Below are 22093 nucleotides of genomic sequence, written 5' to 3' on the forward strand. Positions count from 1 at the left end.
ACTTACTAATCAGACCAGCTACATTTTCCTCCAAATCATTTATATATACTACAAACAGCAAAGGTCCCAGCAATGATCCCTGCGGAACACCACTGGTCACATTCCTCCATTCAGAAAAATACCCATTCACTGATACCCTCTGTCTTCTATGACCAAGCCAGTTCTGTATCCATCTTGCCAGCTCACCTCTGATCCCGTGTGACTTCACCTTTTGTACCAGTCTCCCAAAAGCTTTACTAAAGTCCATATAGATAACATCCACTGCCCTTCCTTCATCAATCATCTTCGTCACTTCCTCAAAAAACTCAATCAAATTAATAAGACACGACCTCCCCTTCACAAAACCATGCTGTCTCTCGCTAATATGTTTGTTTGTTTCCAAATGGGAGTAAATCCTGTCCCGAAGAATCCTCTCTAATAATTTCCCTACTGCTGACGTCAGGCTCACCGGCCTATAATTTCCTGGATTATCCTTGCCACCCTTCTTAAACAAAGGAACAACATTGGCTATTCTCCAGTCCTCTGGGACCTCACCTGTAGCCAATGAGGATGCAAAGATTTCTGTCAAGGCCCCAGCAATTTCTTCCCTTGCCTCCCTCAGTATTCTAGGGTAGATCCCATCAGGCATAGACTACAAAAAGCTGGAAAGTTATACAAAACCTTCATATAACACTGGTTAAGCCTCAGCTGGAATACCACAATAAATTCTGGGCACTATGTCCAGGCCCTGGAGAGGGTGAAGATTTACCAGAGTGGTTCCAGGGATAAGGGACTTCAGTTATGTGGCGAGACTGGGGAAGCTGGGGTCATTTTCCTTCGAGCAGAGACGGTTAAGAGGAGATTTGATATATGTATTTAAATTCATGAAGGGTTTTGGTAGAGTGAATAAGGAGAAACTGTTTCCTGGGGCAGAAGGGTCGGGAAGCAGAAGAAAACAGATTTAATGTAATTGGCTAAATAACCAGAGGTGAAATGAGGAAGATAAATTTACGCAGCGAATTGTTGTGATCTGGAATGCGCTGCCTGAAAGGGCAGTAGAAGCAGATTCAATAATAAATTGTAAAAGAGAATTGGGCAAATATTTGAAGGGGAAAAATTTGGAGGGCTGTGGGGAAAGAGTTGGGGACTGGGAGTAATAGGACAGCTCTTCAAAAGAGGATAGGGACGATGGGCCAAATAGCCTCCTTCTATGAGGTCTCATTCTATGGTACTTCAGTGCAGGACTGAGGAAGTGTTGCACTGTCAGAGGTGCCATCTTTTGAGCTAAAAACCCCTGTTTGGCACCTCAGGCGGAGCTCAAATGTTCTATGACACTTTTCTAAGAAAAACAAGGGATTTCTCCTGATATTCCTCCTCAAGCAGCACCTAAAACGGATAGTCTGATCATGATCTCATTTGCTGTTTGTGGGAGCTTGCTGTGCACAAATTTCTACATTACAATAGTGATCACACTTCAAAAGTACTTCATTGGCTAGAAAGCACTTTGGGACTTCCTGAGGTAGTGAAAGGTGCTATATAAATGCAAGTTCTTTTTTCTTTAAAATGTCTGATCGTTCCACTTTCTATCAATGCCAGAAAGAAGAAACAAAAGCAGAGGTTGAGCCAACCATGAATGGGGAAAAGGAGCTTCCGATCCCAATTCCAAGCTGTGTGGAACAAGGTCAGTAATCTCAGCTCCTCTTCCTCTTTGCACATCCTACTATTGTGATCGTTGCAGTTCAGAGCACGGGAGAGGACAGCAACTTCTTACAGCCCAATCTTTGGGGTAGAACTCGAGACAATTGAATGCATCATCAGCTGTAGTCTGAACTGAAATTTTTAAAAAATGCCAATGCCAAACAGTTTGGGCTGCTAAAGTCGGTACAGTGTAGTCTGATGTATGTGGATTATCAGTAATGTCGGAAAGATCTGGCTCCAACTCCGTCTAATGGTCTTATTCACAAGCAAAGTACTGCAGATGCTGGAAATCTGAAATAAAAATGGAAAATGCTGGAAATACTCAGCAGATCTGGCAGCATCTGTGGACAGAGAAACAGAGTTAACATTCCAGGTCTGTGACCTATCATCAGAACCTCTTTCTGGTCCTGTTTGGAGGTGGGACCGGAAGCAAAATGAGGAAATCTCACATCAGGGCAGTATCCCGATGCCTTCTCACCTTCAAGCCATCTTACTGGAGGCGGGGTCTGTCCAGCACCAGCTACACACCTGGCAGCTTAGGGACAAATTGGTGAGGCCAGCAGGATCTTACTGGCGTGCACGGGTGCTGTGCTGAGGCTGAGTCCCAGAAAGTGTGTGGAGGCGGCCTCCCGGGGGCAGCCCAAGGGTCAGGCCTGGGGGCAGACCAGGGAGCCCGTGAGACCTCCTCTAATTCTGCAACCCTAAGAGCCGCAAGTGCAGAGGGGCCCAGCTGCAGCCACAGGCCATCCTGGAGATCGCACAGGCAGATGGGACTTGGGCACCATTGGGGTCAGGACCCGAATATGGTCCCATTAACGTCAGGAAAATGCAGCCCGTTAACTCTGTTTCTCTCCTCACAGATACTGCCAGACCTGCTGTGTATTTCCAGCATTTTCTGTTTTTATTTCTAATGGTCTTATAGTTGAATGGATCTCACAGATTATTACAGTGGAGACATGACTGCACAAATTACAGTAACAAACCTGTCAGGCATGAGGACTGTAGAAATGCACTGATTTTTATACAAATTCATTACATGTTTGAAGCTCTGCTCCAGGAGAACTAAATGGTAAGGTTTATCCCTGTATCTTCTGAAGCTAATTCAGCTCCCTCATATTGTTAGATCATTATCTTGCTGGGAGTTTTATGCGTTGCAGATGCTCTTTTTTCAGTTACTGTGTCGCCATTAGGTATAAAATAATAATACTTGGATTTTTCATAGCTTGGTGTAATGTGAGAACCTTAATGGGCAGCAATTGTGTTATTAAATAACACTGTAGTGCAGAGTATGATGAGCAATGAGTAGAGCGATCTGAGGGCCAGTGTATAAATAAATATCCATTGCATTCTAGTGGAAGTGAGCAAAGCATCAGTCAGCTTGGAGAGCCAGGAGGAGGAGGAGGAGGAAGAGGAGGCGGAAGAGGAGGCTCACCATGCTGTGGCCCTAACTGAGGCTGTGCCAGAGCTGGAAGCAGTCACTGGAGCTGAGCAAGTGGATAATGTGGATGAACAACCCAATAGTGTGGATGAGTCAACCGATGAACTGCAGTCTATGGATGTGAGGTAGGCTGGAATGTTACTGTGTTTTGTTTAATCCGGAAAGGAACTGTTGTGAGGATACTAGCTAAACAGCAGGGCCACAGGTATCCAACCTCAATTTTATTTTGGGTATATTGTGGGGATTTCTGACTAATATTCTGGTGAGTGACATTGTGGTTTACATTGTGATTTACTCTGAAAAATCTACATTGTCCATTGCACATTGTCCTCTCGCACCCTAAAGTACACAGTGGCTAGAAATGGGTTTAAAAAAAGTCACGTGCTGTACCAACACACCACAAGGACTGAAAATACTAAACTCCACAACCTTTGGTGGCTGGGAAATCCAATTGGAACAGTTCAGTTCTATGCTTTAAGTAAAGTCTGACAAACAGTTAATTTGTTAAATATTTGGCGATCTAAAGACTTGGGGCTAGGCTAAGAATAACATTAGTCCCTGAGAGTTGCTAAACTAAATATTTAAAGTTTGAAATTTCTTATCATCTTGGGAGCAACAAACTGGCTTAACTTGGGCAGCAGAACGTGCACCAACAAAACAACTTGTCTTGAATTTAGTAAAACATCCCAAGGAGTGTTATCAGAAATAAACTGACACGGAACCAAAGAAAAGAGTTATGAGGACAGGTGATTAATAGCTTGGTGAAAGAGATGGATGTTAAGGAGAGTCAAAGGAAGAGTGAAAGATAGAGAGGTGAACAGGTTGAAGAAGGGAATTCCTGTGCTTAGGCCTGTGACAGGTGATGGTACAGCCACCAATTGTGGGGCAAAGGAAATGAGGGCTCCCCGTGAGGCCCGATCTGGAGGAGCACAGTTTTCAGAGGGTTGTAGGGCTGGAGGTTGTTGTTATGTTAGGAATGGATGATACCATGGAGGGATTTGACCATGAGGATGAAAAGTTTACCTTTGAGGCACAGCAGACATGGAGCCATTTCGGCCAGTGAGCACAGGGGTGATGGTGAATTGGACTTGGTGTGAGTTAGGATATGGGAGTCAGAGTTTCGGGGGCAGACAGGTTTATGGAGGGTAGAGTATGGGAGGCTGGCCAGGAGAGCATTAGAACTGTCGAGTCTGGAGGTAAGAAAAGCATGGATAAGGATTTCAGCAGCAGGTGGGCTGAGTTGGCAGATGTTACAGAGGCACAGCAAAAGACAAATTGAACTCAAGGCGATGGCAAGCAGGCTCAAAACTCCAATGGGGGTAATATAAAATAAGGCTAGAACACAGAACATGTGGCAAGCAAGGCCAAATTACCTGGCCAGTATTTCAGTTAAAATCTAAGCTGTTTTCTCAATATATTTTTCTAGTTCTGGATGTGATGGGGAAACTTCTAGAAAGAATAATTCAGGACAACATTAATTGTCATATGGACAAATGCGGGTTAATTGAGGAAAACCAACATGGATTTCGTAAGGGAAAATCATGTTTAAGTAACTTGCTGGAGTTTTTTGAGGAGGTAACAGAGAGGGTTGATGAGGGCAATGTTGTTGATGTGGTGTACATGGACTTTCAAAAGGCATTTGATACAGTGCCACACAACAGACTTGTGAACTAACTTATAGCTCATGGAATAAAAGGGACAGTAGCAACATGGATACGGAATTGGCTGAGTGACAGGAAACAAAGAGTAGTGGTTAACGGATGTTTTTCGGGCTAGAGGAAGGTTTGTAGTGGAGTTCCCCAGGGATCAGTGTTGGGCCTCTTGCTTTTCCTGATATATATTAATGGCCTAGACCTTCGTGTACAGGGCACAATTTCAAAGTTTGCAGATGATACGGAACTTAGAAGAATTGTGAATTGTTAGGAAGATAGTGTAGAACTTCAAAAGGACATAGACAAGTTGGTGGAATGGGCAGACAGGTGGCAGATGAAGTTCAATGCAGAGAAATGTGAAGTGATTCATTTTGGTAGGAAGAACATGGAAAGACAATATGGAATAAAGGATACATTTCTAAAGGGGGTGCAGGAGCAGAGGGACCTGGGTGTATATGTGCATAAGTCATTGAAGGTGGCAGGACAGGTTGAGAAAGCAGTTAATAATGCATACGGTATCCTGGGCTTTATTAATAGGGACATACAGTACAAGAGCAAGGAAGTTATGTTGAACTTGTATAAGACACTAGTTCGGCCTCAGTTGGAGTATTGCATCCAGTTCTGGGCGCCACACTTTAGGAAAGACGTGAAGACATTGGAGAGAGTATAGAAAAGATTAACAAGAATGGTTCCAGAGATGAGGAATTTCAGTTATGAAGAAAGATTTAAGAAGTTAGGATTGTTTTCCTTGCAGAAGTGAAGGCTGAGAGGTGATTTGATAGAGGTATTCAAAATCATGAGGGGTCTGGACAGAATAGATCGAGAGAAACTGTTCCCAGTTGTGAGAGGATCAAAAACGAGAGGGCACAGATTTAAAGTATTTGATAAGAAAAGCAAAAGTGACATGAGGAAAAACTTATTCACACAGCGAGTGGTTAAGGTCTGGAATGCGCTGCCTGAGAACGTGGTGGAGGCAGGTTCAACTGAAGCATTCAAAAGGGAATTAGACAGTTATATGAAAAGGAAGAATGTGCAGGGTTACGGGGAGAAAGCGGGCAAATGGCACTAAGTTAATTGCTCATTCAGAGAACTGATGCAGACACGATGGGCTGAATGGCCTCCTTCAGTGCTGTAACAATTCTGTGATTCTGCGATTGACAGCATGGGTTTCCCATGAGTCTTAAGAGAACCTCCAGCATAAAACTGAACATCGCGGTAGCCAACACATTTCAACCTGCTGTTCCATTTTCCATTCAAAATGGAAAGCACAAGGTCTCATCAGTCAAGAGCTACATGTTAGTGAGGGGCTTAGGTCTCTGCTAATACATCCACTGAACCTAGTCCTCCTCCTCTAAAAACAAAACCGATCTCCACGACATATACATCTTCTACATTGGGATGACACCATTCAGCAGACCATGACAGATGACTGTTACAGAAGAGTGTGGCAAATATTCTGACAGGGTGTTTTGAATAATCTTGTATAACAGTTAGAAAGCATGATCAACAACAACTTATATTCATATAGCGCCTTTAATCAATAAAACGACCCAAGGTGCTTCACAGGCGCATTAGTAAACAAAATATGACACTGAGCCACATAAGGAGATATTAAGGCAGATAAAGAAAAGCTTGGTCAAAGAGGTAGCTTTTAAGGAGTGTCTTAAAGGAGAAAAGAGAGGTGGGGAGGTTTAGGAAGGAATTCCAGAGGGAAGGAGTGGAGCGCTTGAGAGACTGGGGGCGGGGGGGGGGGGGGGGGCGGTGGAGGGGTTCTTCAAGTGGGGGTGGCCCTTGCTGCTAGGGAGGGCCCACTGTGGGGTAGAGGGTTGCTGAATAGGATGGACCCCGCCCACCCCATAGTGGCGCAGTGGTTAGCACCGCAGCCTCACAGCTCCAGCGACCCGGGTTCGATTCCGGGTATTGCCTGTGTGGAGTTTGCAAGTTCTCCCTGTGTCTGCGTGGGTTTTCTCCGGGTGCTCCGGTTTCCTCCCACAAGCCAAAAGACTTGCAGGTTGATAGGTAAATTGGCCATTATAAATTGTCACTAGTATAGGTAGGTGGTAGGAAAATATAGGGACAGGTGGGGATGTTTGGTAGGAATATGGGATTAGTGTAGGATTAGTATAAATGGGTGGTTGATGTTCGGCACAGACTCGGTGGGCCGAAGGGCCTGTTTCAGTGCTGTATCTCTAATCTAATCTAATCATGCAGTCCGGCTGTCAGGGTATACCAAGGTGGTGGGAAGATGCTCTTCAATAGCCATTAGTTAGCCACTTAAGGAGCATCAATTGAAGCCAGCGCAGCTGAGCCCCCTGCCACTTCCCCCACAGCTGGTGAAAAATAATGGAAGCAGATAGGCGATGGGCACAGCAGCCATGCCAACCTACCTGATTTAATGTCCCCTCCCCCCATCTCCCAGCCTGCTTCCGGGTTCATGGCGGGAGTGGTGGGGGAGGGGGGGGGGGTGTTGTGTTTTAAAATCCGGCCATAGAGTCATTATGGCACAGAAGGGGGCCATTTGGCCCATCAGGTGCATGCCAGCTCTCTGTACAGCAATCCAGTCAGTCCCACTCCCCCACTGTATCCCCACAGCCCTGCAAGTCTATTTCCCAAAAGTGCCCATCCAATTTCCTTTTGAAATCATTGGTTCTGCTTCCACCACCCTTATAGGCAGTGAGTTCCAGATCATTACCACTCGCTGCATAAACAAAACATTCCTCTATCACATCTCCCCTCAATATCCCTCAGCTCCATGGAGACCAATCCCAGCTTCTCCAACCTAAACGTGTAGCTAAAATATTCCATCCCTGAAACCAGTCTGGTAAATCTCCTCTACATCCTTTAAACAGTCATATATTATTAATTATAATACATTATATATTAAAACACTCATATTGAATTATTTATTCTCTATTTATATGGTGACATTTACTTATACCAACATGTTAATCATTGGTAGCCATGCCATAACTTTTGGATCAATATATTTTTCCTTACACATGTCCCTACTGAAAGAATGTTAAGGTGTATCAACATGGAGGTGATGGTGACTTGTAGAAGTGGGCTGCTCATTTCACTCTGCAGTGTTTTTGTTTCTAGCCCTATGTCAAAGGATGATGGTATTTCCATGCCAGAGTTCTCACCACTAAATGAGGTGAGCCATGGTGTTGAACTGGAGAAGGACCAGAATGGGTTGAGTGACGCACAAGCTGTTGAAGATCTCATCGACCTGACTGTCCATTCAACATACACCAAGTTATCCCGTGACCAGATCAGCTTGGATGACTGCAACAAAAACTTGATTGAGGGGCGGTGTATTTCAGTGGAGGAGAATCCTCTTATCACATCGCTGACTAAATCTGTCGAGGAAACCCATATACAGACATCAGCAGGTAAAGTATACCAGGAATTAATTCAATAAGTGAATCGGGTTAGTACACGTGAAATTTCCCTGTAATATCTAAGGAGCGTAGTTGGTTGATTGCTCAATTCAGGGAGAAAGGGCTTGTTGGGTTTATTTAGGATATTGTCATATATCCCGATTGCCCCAATGTGGGGTATTATAGGATATTGTCATCTAGTCCTTTTGCCCCTGTGTGGGGTATTATCGGATATTTTCATACATTGTTTAACAAGTTTGAGGACAGAAAACATTGGACTCTCTGCTTAATATTCTTTATTAAATCAAGCCAATGATAATAAAACACAACCCCTTTCTAAGGAGCTCTAGTGTTTGTACCTGTATACATGTGTAATTACCTTCTCCTGATGTGGTGACATTATGCCATCATGTTCTACCTAGATCTGGTTAATCTCTCTCCAACAATTATGTGCAATAACATCTGTTTACTAATAAGAAACTGTAATCAGTTAGAGCATTCCTTTTATCTCTTCTCAACCTATTCAGATCAGATTACCTCCATACAGCCACTTGTACCTGGTACACCTATACTTAAAGGTCACAGAACCAATTTGCTCTTCGGTGGCCCGAGCGTCTGCAATATAAATCAGGACTCTGTGATAAGCATGGACGAGCTAACTTCATCTGATTTAAGGATGAGAAATTTAAGACCCAAGTTTAAGCTTAATTTCCAAATTATGGCCATAATATTTACTTCAGTGGTGGGGTGGTGATGCTATGATGGAATACATGGGATTATGTGTTTCCCAGACGTCCTGCTGAAATTAACAGTGGGACATCTTTTAAATAGTTTTTTTCAGGTTTCCCACCCAAGAGGCAGCCTGATTGACAGACCGGCGAGGGGGCGGGGGGTTGGTGGGGGCGGTTGTAAGGCTGTGGCCTAGGGAGAGATTGTGGAGGTGGATGGATCCATGTGCTAAGTGTCTTTACAGCACTGCTTGTGGGCTAGGAGGAGCAGCAGTATTTCCTCCAGGCTCTTTACAGACCCATAATCAGCCAACCTAACCCTCATTCTCCCCACATTTTACCTGCCGGGTTCCCCAAAGAAAATGGAGACACGCAGCCTGATAAATTTCAATCACCATCCTACTCCTGACAGTGCATTGGTCACATGCAACTCGTTTTTACCCTGTTAAAAGTGGTAACATTGGGTTTGAAATGTTTACATTCCACCGGCTTCAAATCTTGGGGTTAAAATTACCACCATGTCTTTTTAATTTTTCTTGTATCAAGAGACTGTTCTTCCATTTTGTCTGCATCTTCACCTGTTGAATGTAGATTACCATAAAGACTATGTTAAAAGGGATTCAATAGGGTAGATAAAGAGAAACTATTTCCTTGGGGGGGAAGGGGAAGGGGGAATACAGAACAGGGGCACATAATCCTCAAATTAGCCATTTCAGAGTGAAATCAGGATGCACTTTTTCACAAAGTAGGGAATGGAACACTCTCTTCCAAGAAGCTGTGGATGCTGCCGCGGGGGGACGGGTTCAATTGAAAATTTCAAGACTGGGCTGGATAGACTTTTGGGTAAGGGTATCTAGGGAAGTGCAGCAAATACAGGTAAATGGGGCTGAGGTTCAGATCAGCTGTAATCTGATTGAATGATGGATAGGGGTTGAGGGGCTGAATGCATATTCCTGTTATAGAGTCGTAGAGTCATAGAGTCATACAGCATAAAAACAGGCCCTTCGGCCCACCGCGTCCATGCCGACCATAATGCCTATCTATTACTAATCCCACCTGCCTGCATTAGTTCCATATCCCTCTATGCCATGCTCATTCAAATACCTGTCCAGATGCCTCTTAAATGTCGCTACTGTTCCTGCCTCCACCACCTCCTCTGGCAGCTCCTTCCAGATAACCACTATTCTTTGTATGAAAAATTTACCCCTTTGATCCCCTTTAAACCTCCTCCCTCTCACCTTAAATCTATGCCCTCTAGTTTTAGTCACCCCTACCATGGGAGACAGACTCTGGCTATCTACCCTATCTATGCCTCTCATAATTTTAGATCCCTCTATCATGTCCCCTCTCAGCCTCCTTCACTCAAGGGAAAACAGACCCAGCCTATCCACTCTCTCTTTATAATTCAAGCCCTCCAAACCAGGCAACATCTTTGTGAATCTTTTCTGCACCCTCTCTAGCTTAATCACATCTTTCCTGTCGTGTGATGACCAGAACTGCACACAGTACTCCAAATGCGGCCTAACCAACGTCATGTACAACTGTAACATGACGTCCCAACTCTTGTACTCAATGCCTTGGCCGATGAAGGCAAGCATGCCATACGCCTTCTTCACCACCCTGTCTACCTGTGTTGCCACTTTCAGGGAATTATGTACTTGCACCCCAAGGTCTCTCTGCTCAACAACACTCCCCAGGGCCCTGCCATTCACTGTATATGTCCTGCCCTGGTTTAACTTCCCAAAATGCATCACTTCACACTTGTCTGCATTAAATTCCATTTGACAATCCCTTGCCCACTTTCCCAGTTGATCTATATCCTGTTGTAACCTTAGACAACCTTCTTCACTGTCCACTATACCACTAATTTTGCTGTCATCTGCAAACTTACCAATCATGCCCCCTACATTCACATCCAAGTCATTAATATATATGACAAACAACAGAGGGCCCAGCACCGATCCCTGCGGCACACCACTGGTCACCGACCTCCAATCTGATAAACAATTCTCCACTACCACCCTCTGCCTCCTATCACCAAGCCAATTTTTTATCCAATTGGCGAGCTCATCCTGGATCCCATGTGTTCGAACCTTCTGGACCAGCCTACCATGCAGGACCTTGTCAAAGGCCTTGCTAAAGTCCATATAGACAATGTCCATCGCCCTGCCCGCGTCAATCCTCTCGGTCACCTCCTCGAAAAACTCAATCAAATTCATGAGACATGATTTCCCACGCACAAAGCCATGCTGACTATCCCTAATCAGACCATGCATATAAATCCTTCCAATAACTTTCCCACCACTGATGTAAGGCTCACTGGCCTGTAGTTCCCTGGCTTATCCCTGCTGCCCTTCTTAAATAAAGGCACAACATTAGCTATCCTCCAATCTTCTGGTACCTCACCCGTGGCTAACGATGATACAAAAATCTCTGCCAGGGCCCCAGCAATCTCCTCCTTTGCTTCCCAATAGCATCCTAGGATAGACCTGGTCAGGCCCTGGGGATTTATCCACCTTAATGCACTTCAAAACCTCCAACACCTCCTCCTTTGTAATGTTGATATGCTCCAGGATATCGCTGTTCCCTCCCTTGAACTCACTAGCTTCCATGACCTTCTCCACGCTAAATACAGACGAAAAGTATTTATTTAGAACCTCGCCTTTTTCCTGTGGCTCCACACATAGATTACCACACTGATCCTTAAGGGGACCTACTCTCTCCCTAGCTACTTTTTTACTCTTAATATACTTACAGAATCTTTTAGGATTCTCCTTTATCTTATCTGCCAGGGAAATTTCATGGCCCCTTTTCGCCCTCCTAATTTCCTCCTTAAGTGTAGTCCTACATCCCTTATACTCCTCAAGGGACTCGCTTGATCCCAGCTGCCTATACCTGACATATGCCTCCTTCTTTGTCCTGACCAGACCCTCAATATCCCTCATCAACCAAGGTTCCCTAAACTTGCCAGCATTGCTCTTCAATCTAACAGGAACATGCAAGCCCTGAACTCTTCCCATCTCACTTTTAAAAGCCTCCCACTTGCCAGACGTCCCTTTACCTGTAAACAGCCTCTCCCATTCAACCTTTGAGAGTTCCTGTCTAATGTCATCAAAATTAGCCTTCCCCCAATTTAGGACTTCATCCTGAGGACCAGTCCTATCCTTTTCCATAACTATCTTGAAGCTAATAGAGTTATGGTCACTGGTCCCAGAGTGCTCACCCACTGACACATCAACCACCTGCCCATCCTCATTTCCTAAGAGGAGGTCGAGTGTAGCCCCTTCTCTAGCAGGGCCATCCACGTACTGCTTCAGAAAACTATCTTGGCCACACTTAACAAATTCTTCCCCATCCGACCCCTTAGCACTAAGGCAGTCCCAGTCAATATTAGGGAAGTTAAAATCACCTACTATTACAACCCTATAATTCCTACACCTATCTGTGATTTCTCTACATATATTCTCCTCCAATTCCCTCTGACTATTGGGGGGCCTATAGTATAATCCCATCAAAGTGATCACCCCTTTCTTATTTCTAAGTTCTACCCATATGGTCTCCCTGGATGTTCCCCCCGGGATATCCTCTCTAAGTACTGCCGTGATGTCCTCCCTAATCAATGCTGCAACTCCCCCTCCTCTCTTACCTCCATCTCTGTCACGCCAGAAGCATCAGTACACTGGAATATTGAGCTGCCAGTCCTGCCCATCCCTCAACCACGTTTCTGTAATAGCTATAATATCACAATCCCATATACCCATCCATGCTCTGAGTTCATCTGCCTTACCTGTAAGGCTTCTTGCATTAAAGTAAATGCAGTTTAGCCTACCAGACCTTCCACGCTCCCTGTCCTGCCCCTGCCCAGCCTGCCTACTGGACTTGCTTGCTTTAACCTCTACATTTGCCTCAACTATCTCATCGGAGAGACTACTACTTTGGGAACCACCCCCCTGCAAGACTAGTTTAAACCCTCCCGAGTAATACTAGCACACCTCCCTGCAAAGGTTTTGGTCCCCTTCCAGTTCAGATGCAACCCATCCTTCTTGTACAGGTCACCTCTGCACCAGAAGAGATCCCAATGATCCAAGTAGCTGAAGCCCTCCCGCCTACACCAGCTCTTCAGCCATGCATTCATTTGCCTTATCCTCCTATTCCTACCCTCACTAGCACGTGGCACAGGGAGTAATCCTGAGATTACAACCCTAGAGGTCCTGCTTTTTAACCTTCTGCCTAATTCCCTATATTCACTTTGCAGGACCTCATCTCTTTTCCTGCCTATGTTGTTAGTACTAATATGGACCATGACCTCTGGCTGCTCACCCTCCCCTTTCAGAATGTCCTGCAGCCGCTCCGAGACATCCTTGACCCTAGCACCAGGGAGGCAACATACCATCCTGGAGTCTTGTTTGCGGCCACAGAAACGCCTCCCTACACCCCTTATGATAGACTCCCCTTATAGCTATAGCTCTTCCAACCCTTTTCCTCCCCTGATGTGCAGCAGAGCCCTCCGTGGTGCCACGAACTTGGCTGTTGCTGCTCTTATGTTACTATTGAATTTTAATATGGGGCATTGTGGAGCGGAATTTTGAATAATGAATAGGAAAGGACATTTCTTAGGTCAGGTTTTTCAGAAGAAAGCAAAATTTTTTTTTAGATTTTGGTACAGAAGTGTTACTGTGGCCTCAAAGTCGACGAGTTGCTTCTTTCCTTTTCTAGAGCTCTGAACAAGTTGGGCAGTGTGCAACAGACTTGGCTTGGATCAGTCCAACACTACTATAATTCCGAAGACTGCATTCATTTTGAGAAGATCCATGTAGCCTTCATAGACATGTTGGAATAACTAACAGCAATCCTTCACGCAACAGTTTAAATCATCCGTATAAAATGCAGTTTTTCTTTTTTAACAAATATGATTCTGTAAATGTTGACCCTGGCCAGAGTGGTCACTTGGAACAACAGCCTTGAGCATCATTCATCCTGCAATTAAATTACCAGATTAAAAGCTCAATCATGTTTACTGTGATAACAATTTTTATTTTCCCTTCATCAGTCGGATGAAATATTACACACATTTTCAGATAGATGTGAATCTCAATGATATTTACAGAGCTTTTGCTGGCTTCTCCTCTTTCTTTTTTTGAAAATATGGAAACCTATTTACTGCATTTCCTCAGAGAGGTGTTTGTTTAATTGCAGTGTGAATGGATCTTGCAGAAATGCACAGTATGGATTAAGGGACATTCTATTGTGTTTTAGAAAACTCAGGTATTCCTCTGTGGTAACTGAATGTTAATTTTAAAGTTGATGTTAAATATGTTTTATTTTGATTCTCAAAGCATTATTGCACCATATTTAATTATAGTTTTTTCTAAATGAAAATTTTCCATAACCGGAAACTAGAATCTTTCCTTATTTTTATGGTAAAGTGGATTTGTGCAATCTTTCTCATCTTTAGTTGCTAAATTAACATTAAGTATCTAAGTGCAGTGTTTATTTTTGGTTTACTGCTATTTATAGACTTTTTAAGATGAAATGTCCTTAAAGCACCCCAATATTTTTTAAAGAAAAAAAAAAGAAAGAAGATGAAAGCACGACATTAGCAAAAAGCAAAGCACTTTTTGCTGCAATTTGCCACCTGAAAGCTTTTTTTTGTGAGAAATCAGACTTATGCCTGCAATAAAAGAATGGAGGAATAGCTGGCTCCGCACCCATAGCCCATGTACAGAATGGATATTTATCATAAAAAGAACAAAGAACAGTACAGCACAGGAACAGGCCATTCGGCCCTCCAAGCCTGCGCCGATCTTGATGCCTGTCTAAACTAACACCTTCTGCACTTCTAGGGACCGTATCCCTCTATTCCCATCCTATTCATGTATTTGTCAAGATATCTCTTAAATGTCGCTATCGTACCTGCTTCCACCACCTCCCCCGGCAGCAGGTTCCAGGCACTCACCACCCTCTGTGTAAAGAACTTGCCTTGCACATTCCCTCTAAACTTTGCCCCTCGCACCTTAAACCTATGTCCCCTAGTAACTGACTCTTCCACCCTGGGAAAAAGCTTCTGACTATCCACTCTGTCCATGCCACTCATAACTTTGTAAACCTCTATCATGTCGCCCCTCCACCTCTGTTGTTCCAGTGAAGACAATCCGAGTTTATCCAACCTCTCCTCATAGCTAATATCCTCCAGACCAGGCAACATCCTGGTAAACCTCTTCTATACCCTCTCCAAAGCCTCCACATCCTTCTGGTACTGTGGCAATAGTTGTAAAGTGATTCAGGATCCGAGATTGTATGTGGTGATTTCTCTTTACATGCCACGCCTTTCAGCTTTTTAATAAACATTACTATTTTGTGCCAAGTTTCACTTGTGTTTCAAAAGCAACACAAGGAGAAGTTAATACCATTATTATATTGATGGAAAGCATTCACAGCACAGGCTGGAAATAACTTCACAGCAGCTTTGATCTTTTTCACTTGCACCTCACGGCTGCAATGAGCCCCCTCTTTTATCCCACAGAGCAAATCTTACTGTAAATTGCACATTCAAATATACAAAGCAAGTAAAAGGGCACCTTTAGAAGTTCTCTCATTGCTTTAAACATTGCGCTGAAAAGTAGTTTTCGCACAGCCACTGGGGAGGACAACTACTGGCCCAGTTTACATCGAGCATCCCTGCCTGCCATGCAATCACACTGTGACACCCAAAGGGAATGACAGTGCAGTCAAGATACACCAGTCGTCATTTTGTCAGTGTAATAGATGCTGTAAGTTTGTTGTCAATTCAGTAATTTATTCCTCAATAGTAACCAAACGTGTTTGCGGATCTAAGTAGAGTTGCCAACACTCCTGGATTGTCCTGGACATTGTTGTGAGCAAAATCTGGGGGAAAAATCATAAGAACATTAAAAATATTGTGGGTCTTATTCATTTTCTTTGAACTCCTTCAATCATTAGTTATAAAATTGTTGGAGATCGGAAAAAGACTTTGACTGGGCAGAGCGGTTGGAAGCAGGAGGTCATGTGATCAAACCAACAGGACTACATTCAACCAGTGTTGGGAACCCTAGGTCCAGAACTTGCATCAGAGGCAGCTCCTCAGCCAAGGCAAGGGCCCCACCTGCCTGATCCAGCTTCCAGCGTAGATGCTGTGTCTGTGTGTTGAACTCAGAGTGACGGGCGATACCGCTTTTTGATGGCGGGGTAGCTCCCAGTTTCACTCAGTTTTTTTCTTGCGCTTGTTTTTTGCCACAAAAGATATCTGATGATAATTGGAGATGACTGTAGGTGGGGAAATGAGAGCAGACAATCTGTAATAGTTTGTGAATGAAATCAAAATGGTCACCATTGTAGTGTGAAACATAAATGGCCTCCACTGACAGGTGAGGTGCAGTGTAGAAAGGAGTTTGCACTTTTCAGCCCGGCTTGTGTTCTGGACAGTAGCACAAGGTGTAGTTGCCTTGTGGCAAGGGCTTGTTAAGCCAGGCCTCACCTGTACAAACCAGTCGGTGCTGACTTTCAGGGCCCATTGGAAAGATTGTGTGTTCCACAGTATTCAGATATCTGCTATCGCTGTAAAATTCACTGCTGCTTATGCCAAGAAACGCAATATGTTTCTTTTGGGAAATTTGAACGTGTACATGGCCAAATTTGCACTGCTGGCTTAACCTCTCACGAAACAGCTGTCTGTCAGCTTCTGTTGGGTTGAAGAACTTGTATTTCACAGTGTTTATTAGAACAAAGTCTAACTACAGAACTGTTGTTAATTGCGCGTGGCATAAACACATGTATGGGTCTTGTTATTTCAACGCACTAAATTGAACAATTCTGCCAATGGATTGTCAACACAGTGAGATTTGCATGTCACATTAGAGACTGTACAAATGATCTCATTTCATGATGCCACAACATGTATCACTTTCACTGAATGACAACAACTCCTTTATAAATATATATCCTTTAGCCAATGTACCATAGCTTGTTGTATAATTGCTGATGCGCTAAATATTCTCGTCATAGTGTACAGCATGTGTGTGTGCTACATCAATAAATTTTTATTCAAAACACTACCAGAATGGCACATTTACTGTTGAAATCATTGCTCTTAAACAAAAGGGGTAAGCTAGGACTGAATAAAGATTTCTTTTAAAATAAAATCTATAAAGGTAGGACTCCTGGCACAAAATGTGCTTTTGGACTATAGGAGGAGAGAATCATCCTTCGTTCCCATTTCTGAGGGTTAATATTCCACTGAATGTGAATTTTTGTACAATGGTTAATGCAGGGTATAAATTTCCTACGTTGCCATTTTAAACAGGTTAATAATTTTGTTACTTTTCATTTATACTTGGGATGTGGACATTGCTGGCTAGGCCAGCATTTATTGGCCATCCCTAGTTGCCCAATACGAAGTTGGTGGTGAGCTGCCTTCTTGAAATGTTGCAGTCCCTATGGTGAAGGTACACCCACAGTGCTGTTAGGGAGGGAGTTCCAAGATTTAGACGCAGCAAAGATGAAGGAACGGTGATAAATGTCCAGGTTCAAAATGGTGTGTGATAAATTGGAGATAATGGTGTCTTTTTATTTATTCATGGGATGCAGGTGTCGTTAGCTAGTCCAGCATTTATTGCCCATCCCTAATTGCCCTTGAGAAGGTGGTGGTGAGCTGCCTTCTTGAACCGCTGCAGTCCATGTGGGGTAGGTACACCCACAGTGCTGTTAGGAAAGGAGTTCCAGGATTTTGACCCAGTGACAGTGAAGGAATGGCGATATAGTTCCAAGTCAGGATGGTGTGTGGCTTGGAGGGAAACTTAAGGTGGTGGTGTTCCCATGCGGGCTGCTTTGTCCTGGATGGTGTCGCACTTCTTGAGTGTTGTTGGAGCTGCACTCATCCAGGCAAGTGGACAGTATTCCATCACACTCCTGACTTGTGGCTTGTAGATGGTGGACAGGCTTTGGGGAGTCAGGAGGTGAGTTACTCGCTGCAGAATTCCCAGACTCTGACCTCTGGTAGCCACAGTATTTATATGGTTACTCCAGTTCAGTTTCTGGTCGATGGTAATCCCCAGGATGTTGATAGTGGGGGAATCAGCGATGGTAATGCTATTGAATGTCAAGGGGAGATGGTTAGATTCTCTCTTGTTGGAGATGGTCATTGCCTGGCACTTGTGTGGAGCGAATGTTATTTACCACTTTAATGTTGTCCAGGTCTTTCTGCATGTGGGCAGTCTGTTTCAGAATCTGAGTAGTTATGAATGGTGCTGAACATTGTGCAATCATCAGCAAACATCCCTACCTCTGACCTTATGAGGGAGGGAAGGTCATTGATGAAGCAGCTGAAGATGGTTGGGCCCAGGACACTACCCTGCAGTGATGTCCTGGAGCTGAGGTGATTGACCTCCAACAACCACAACCATTTTCCTTTGTGTGCCCTTGTCCTGCTAGGTGGTGGAGGTCATGGGTCTAGAAGGTGCTGTCAAAGACATCTTGGTTCTTTGTTGTAATAGTGCAAACTGGACTTTGACAAGTGCATCAACCATCTCACTAAAAGTAACAAACTGGATTTTCAACTTCCTCTAAATGATGCAGTAACTCTGGGAAGTGCTTCTTTGTGAACTTTATGCAAAGAGGGACTCGGCTAGGTTTTGATTCCCCCCCGCCCCCCCCACCACACACACACACACACACACACAAAACTACTATCAGACTGCAAATGCTCCTGTTCACAGTGGAGGAAACTGCAAGAGTGAAAGTGTATCTGAACATGAGTCAGTGCCTTCAGAAGTAGTGGGAGGGAAGAGGGAGAGTGAACAAAAATGAAAGACTTGCATTTATATAGCACCTTTCATGACCCGAGGATGTCCCAAAGCACTTTACAACCAATGAAATATTTTAAGTGTAGTCACTGTTGTAATGTAGCCAATCTGCTCACAGCAAGATCCCACAAACAGCAATGTGATGACCTCCCCCCTCCCCCACAAAAAAAAGTTTCTATCCAATTTCTAGAATCTTAGGTCTAAAGGGCACCCTGTACTCCAAAATTGGTGTTGATGCACAGCCAAAGCCACTTTACATGAATGCAAAAGTTTCCATATAAATGGATTCTGAAAGTTATCTGTCCTCCATGTTGAGATCAATATTTGGTGATGGTGCAGCCATGTGCTGCTACACATTGAGGGTCCACACCAAGGTCATTCACATTCATTAATAGTGGCAGAAACCCAATGCAGTCCAATGCGTGTCTTGTGTTCAAGGTCCTGCAGCACAAATAAAGTCCACCCATATCAATCCATCAATTGTAAGAACACATAACACTGAGAGAACAGGGAAATCCACAATTATTTGACGATTTCAATGTTCACAACTCCTCTGATAATGCAGGAGTCTTTGCAGCCTGCAGCAGCTCCTGGGCAATATCCAAACCTGGGCTGATAAGAGACATTTGCACTACATAAGGTGATGGCAATCTCCTACTGACCTTTAGCAGCTTCACAATTGTCCTGTTCACCTATCATTAACATCCTGGGAATTACTATTGACCAGAACTCCCATTGGACCAATCCTACAAGAACAAGGCAAAGGCTGGTTAGTCTGTAATCAACAACTCATCTCCTGACCTCAGCCTCTCCAATATCTATAAGGATCAAGGCAGTCGTGTGATGGAATACTCACCACTTGTTTGAATGATGCTACCACAACACTCCAGAAGCTTGACTTGATCGACACCCCCACTGGTGGACTTAATATGCATCTCCTGAAAATGGCATCATCCTCACTCAGATATAGACTGTCAATCCTTCATCATTTTAAAGACAATATGCCTATCTGATACCATCACGGCAGGATACAGCAGTTCAAGGAGAAGGCCCACCATTGTTTTCTCAAGGTAATTCTCAGGTGGGCAAGAAAGATCCCATGGCCTTATTTTGAAAAAAGAGCAAGGAAGTTCCCCGGGTGCCCTTTCCAATATTTATCCCTCAATTAACATCACTAAAACAGTTTATCTGGTCATTATCACTGTTACGACCAGGTGAGAAAGGGGTCTAGGGTTCCCTTTCAGCCTCCCCCTGGTCTTACTGTAACAGGGTTTAATTTTAAGCACACTGTGTTTTTAGCTCCCCCTTGGTGAATTCTTGTTCACCGTTTTTCCAATTCTAAGGCAAAGAAACCAGCACAAACAGGTTTTCTCAGGTTTAAAGAAAAAAGGTTGAAATTTATTAAACTTAAACTCTAATTCGGTTAATGCCTACAGATACATGCCATGCCCCTCGCTAGCATGAATTCGCGATGCACACATGCAAATAGAGACAGAAAAGAGCAGAAGAAAAAATAAAGTGGAAAGGTTTGAGGCACTATCTGAAGAGTTTTTGTTACGGTAGAGTCCCTGATTGTAGGTAGATCTTGCTTTCCGTTGGGGCCCAGTATTCTTCTTGTTCACTGTAGGAGACTTTTCTCTCTTGGGGTTCATGCATCTTCAGTGGATTAGAAACATAGAAGCATAGAAAATAGGAGCAGGAGTAGGCCATTTGGCCCTTCGAGCCTGCTCCGCCATTCATTATGATCATGGCTGATCATCCAACTCAGTAACCTGTTCCCGCTTTCCCCCCATATCCTTTGATCCCTTTCACCCCAAGATCTAACTCCTTCTTGAAAACATACAGTGTTTTGGACTCAACTGCTTTCTGTGGTAGCGCATTCCACAGGCTCACCACTCTCTGGGTGAAGAAATTTCTTCTCATCTCAGTCCTGAAAGGTTTACCCTGTATCCTTAGACTATGACCTCTGGTTCTGGATTCGCTCACCATTGGGAACTTCCTTCCTACATCTACCCTGTCAAGTCCTGTTAGAATTTTATAGGTTTCTATGAGATCCCCCCTCACTCTTCTGAACTCCAGCGAATATAATCCGAACCGACTCAATCTCTCCTCGTACGTCAGTCCTGCCATCCCAGGAATCAGTCTGGTAAACCTTCGCTGCACTCCCTCTATAGCAAGAACATCCTTCCTCAGATAAGGAGACCAAAACTGCACACAATATTCCAAGTGTGGCCTCACCAAGGTCCTGTACAATTGCAGCAAGACATCCCTGCTTCTGTACTCGAATCCTCTCACTATGAAGTCCAACATACCATTTGCCTTTTTTACCGCCTGTTGGACCTGCATGCTTACCTTCAGCGACTGGTGTATGAGAACTCCCAGGCCGCGCTGCATATTCCCCTCTCTCAGTTTATAGCCATTCAGATAATCTGCCTTCCTGTTTTTGTTACCAAAGTGGATAACCTCACATTTATCCACATTATACTGCATCTGTCATGCATTTGCCCACTCACTCAACTTGTCCAAATCACCCTGAAGCCTCTCTGCATCCTTTTCACAGCTTAACATCACAAATGTTACACTATTGTTCAAAAAAATCTGTAAAGATAAGCCCAGCAACTATAGGCCATTCAGTTTAACTGCAGTGCCGGGAAGCTTCTAGAAATGATAATTCGGGTCAAAATTGATAGTCACTTGGGCAAATGTGGGTCAATTAAGGAAAGCCAGCATGGATTTGTGAAGACAAGTCATGTTTAACTAACTTGCTGGAGTTTTTTTGAAGAGGTAACAGAGAGGGTACATGATGGCAATGCTGTTGATGTGGGCTTCCAAAAGGTGTTTGAAACAGTGCCGCACAACAGAATTGTGAGCATGGATACGAAATTGAGTGACGGGAAACAGATAGCAGTGGTTAATGGATCTTTTTTGGGCTGGAGGAAGGTTTGTTGTGGAGTTCCCCTGGGATCAGTGTTGGGACTCTTGCTTTTCCTGATATATATTAATGACCTAGACCTTGGTGTACAGGGCAAAGTTTCAATATTTGGAGAATTTTCACACAGCGAGTGGTTAAGGTCTGGAATGCACTGCCTGAGAACGTGGTGGAGGCAGGTTCAATTGAAGCATTCAAAAGTGAATTAGACAGTTATATGAAAAGGAAGAATGTGCAGGGTTATGGGGTGAAGGCAGGAGAATGGAACTGAGTGAATTGGTCTTTGAGAGAGCCAGTGAGGACACGATGGGCCGAATGGCCCACTGTAACAATTTTGTGATTTTGATAAGAAGAATGAGGAGTGACAATATAAAGGGTGCAAATCTGAGCGGGGTGCAAGAGCAGAGGGACCTGGGCGTATATGTGCATAGATCATTGAAGGTGACAGGACAGATTGTGAAAACGTTTAAT

General features: G+C 44.0%; 1 protein-coding gene across 5 annotated transcripts in view; it reads left to right on the forward strand.

Annotated features, from left to right (window-relative positions):
- The window catches only part of LOC137374078 (MAP7 domain-containing protein 2-like), a 235357-nt gene extending 218454 nt beyond the window's left edge, over nt 1-16903 (forward strand). For 4 of the 5 annotated variants that reach the window (XM_068039827.1, XM_068039828.1, XM_068039831.1 and 1 more), the window contains 4 exons: nt 1576-1660; nt 3030-3240; nt 7867-8159; nt 15836-16903. In XM_068039827.1, the coding sequence (XP_067895928.1) occupies nt 1576-1660; nt 3030-3240; nt 7867-8159; nt 15836-15870 (624 nt within the window). In that variant the 3' untranslated portion in view covers nt 15871-16903. Of the gene's footprint in view, nt 1-1575; nt 1661-3029; nt 3241-7866; nt 8160-13591; nt 14176-15835 lie in introns of those variants that run through there. The other variant, XM_068039829.1, reaches the window with a different exon arrangement.
- The last annotated feature ends 5190 nt before the right edge of the window (nt 16904-22093 follow it).

This window comes from Heterodontus francisci, chromosome 10 (assembly GCF_036365525.1).
Source record: "Heterodontus francisci isolate sHetFra1 chromosome 10, sHetFra1.hap1, whole genome shotgun sequence".
NCBI lineage: Eukaryota > Metazoa > Chordata > Chondrichthyes > Heterodontiformes > Heterodontidae > Heterodontus > Heterodontus francisci.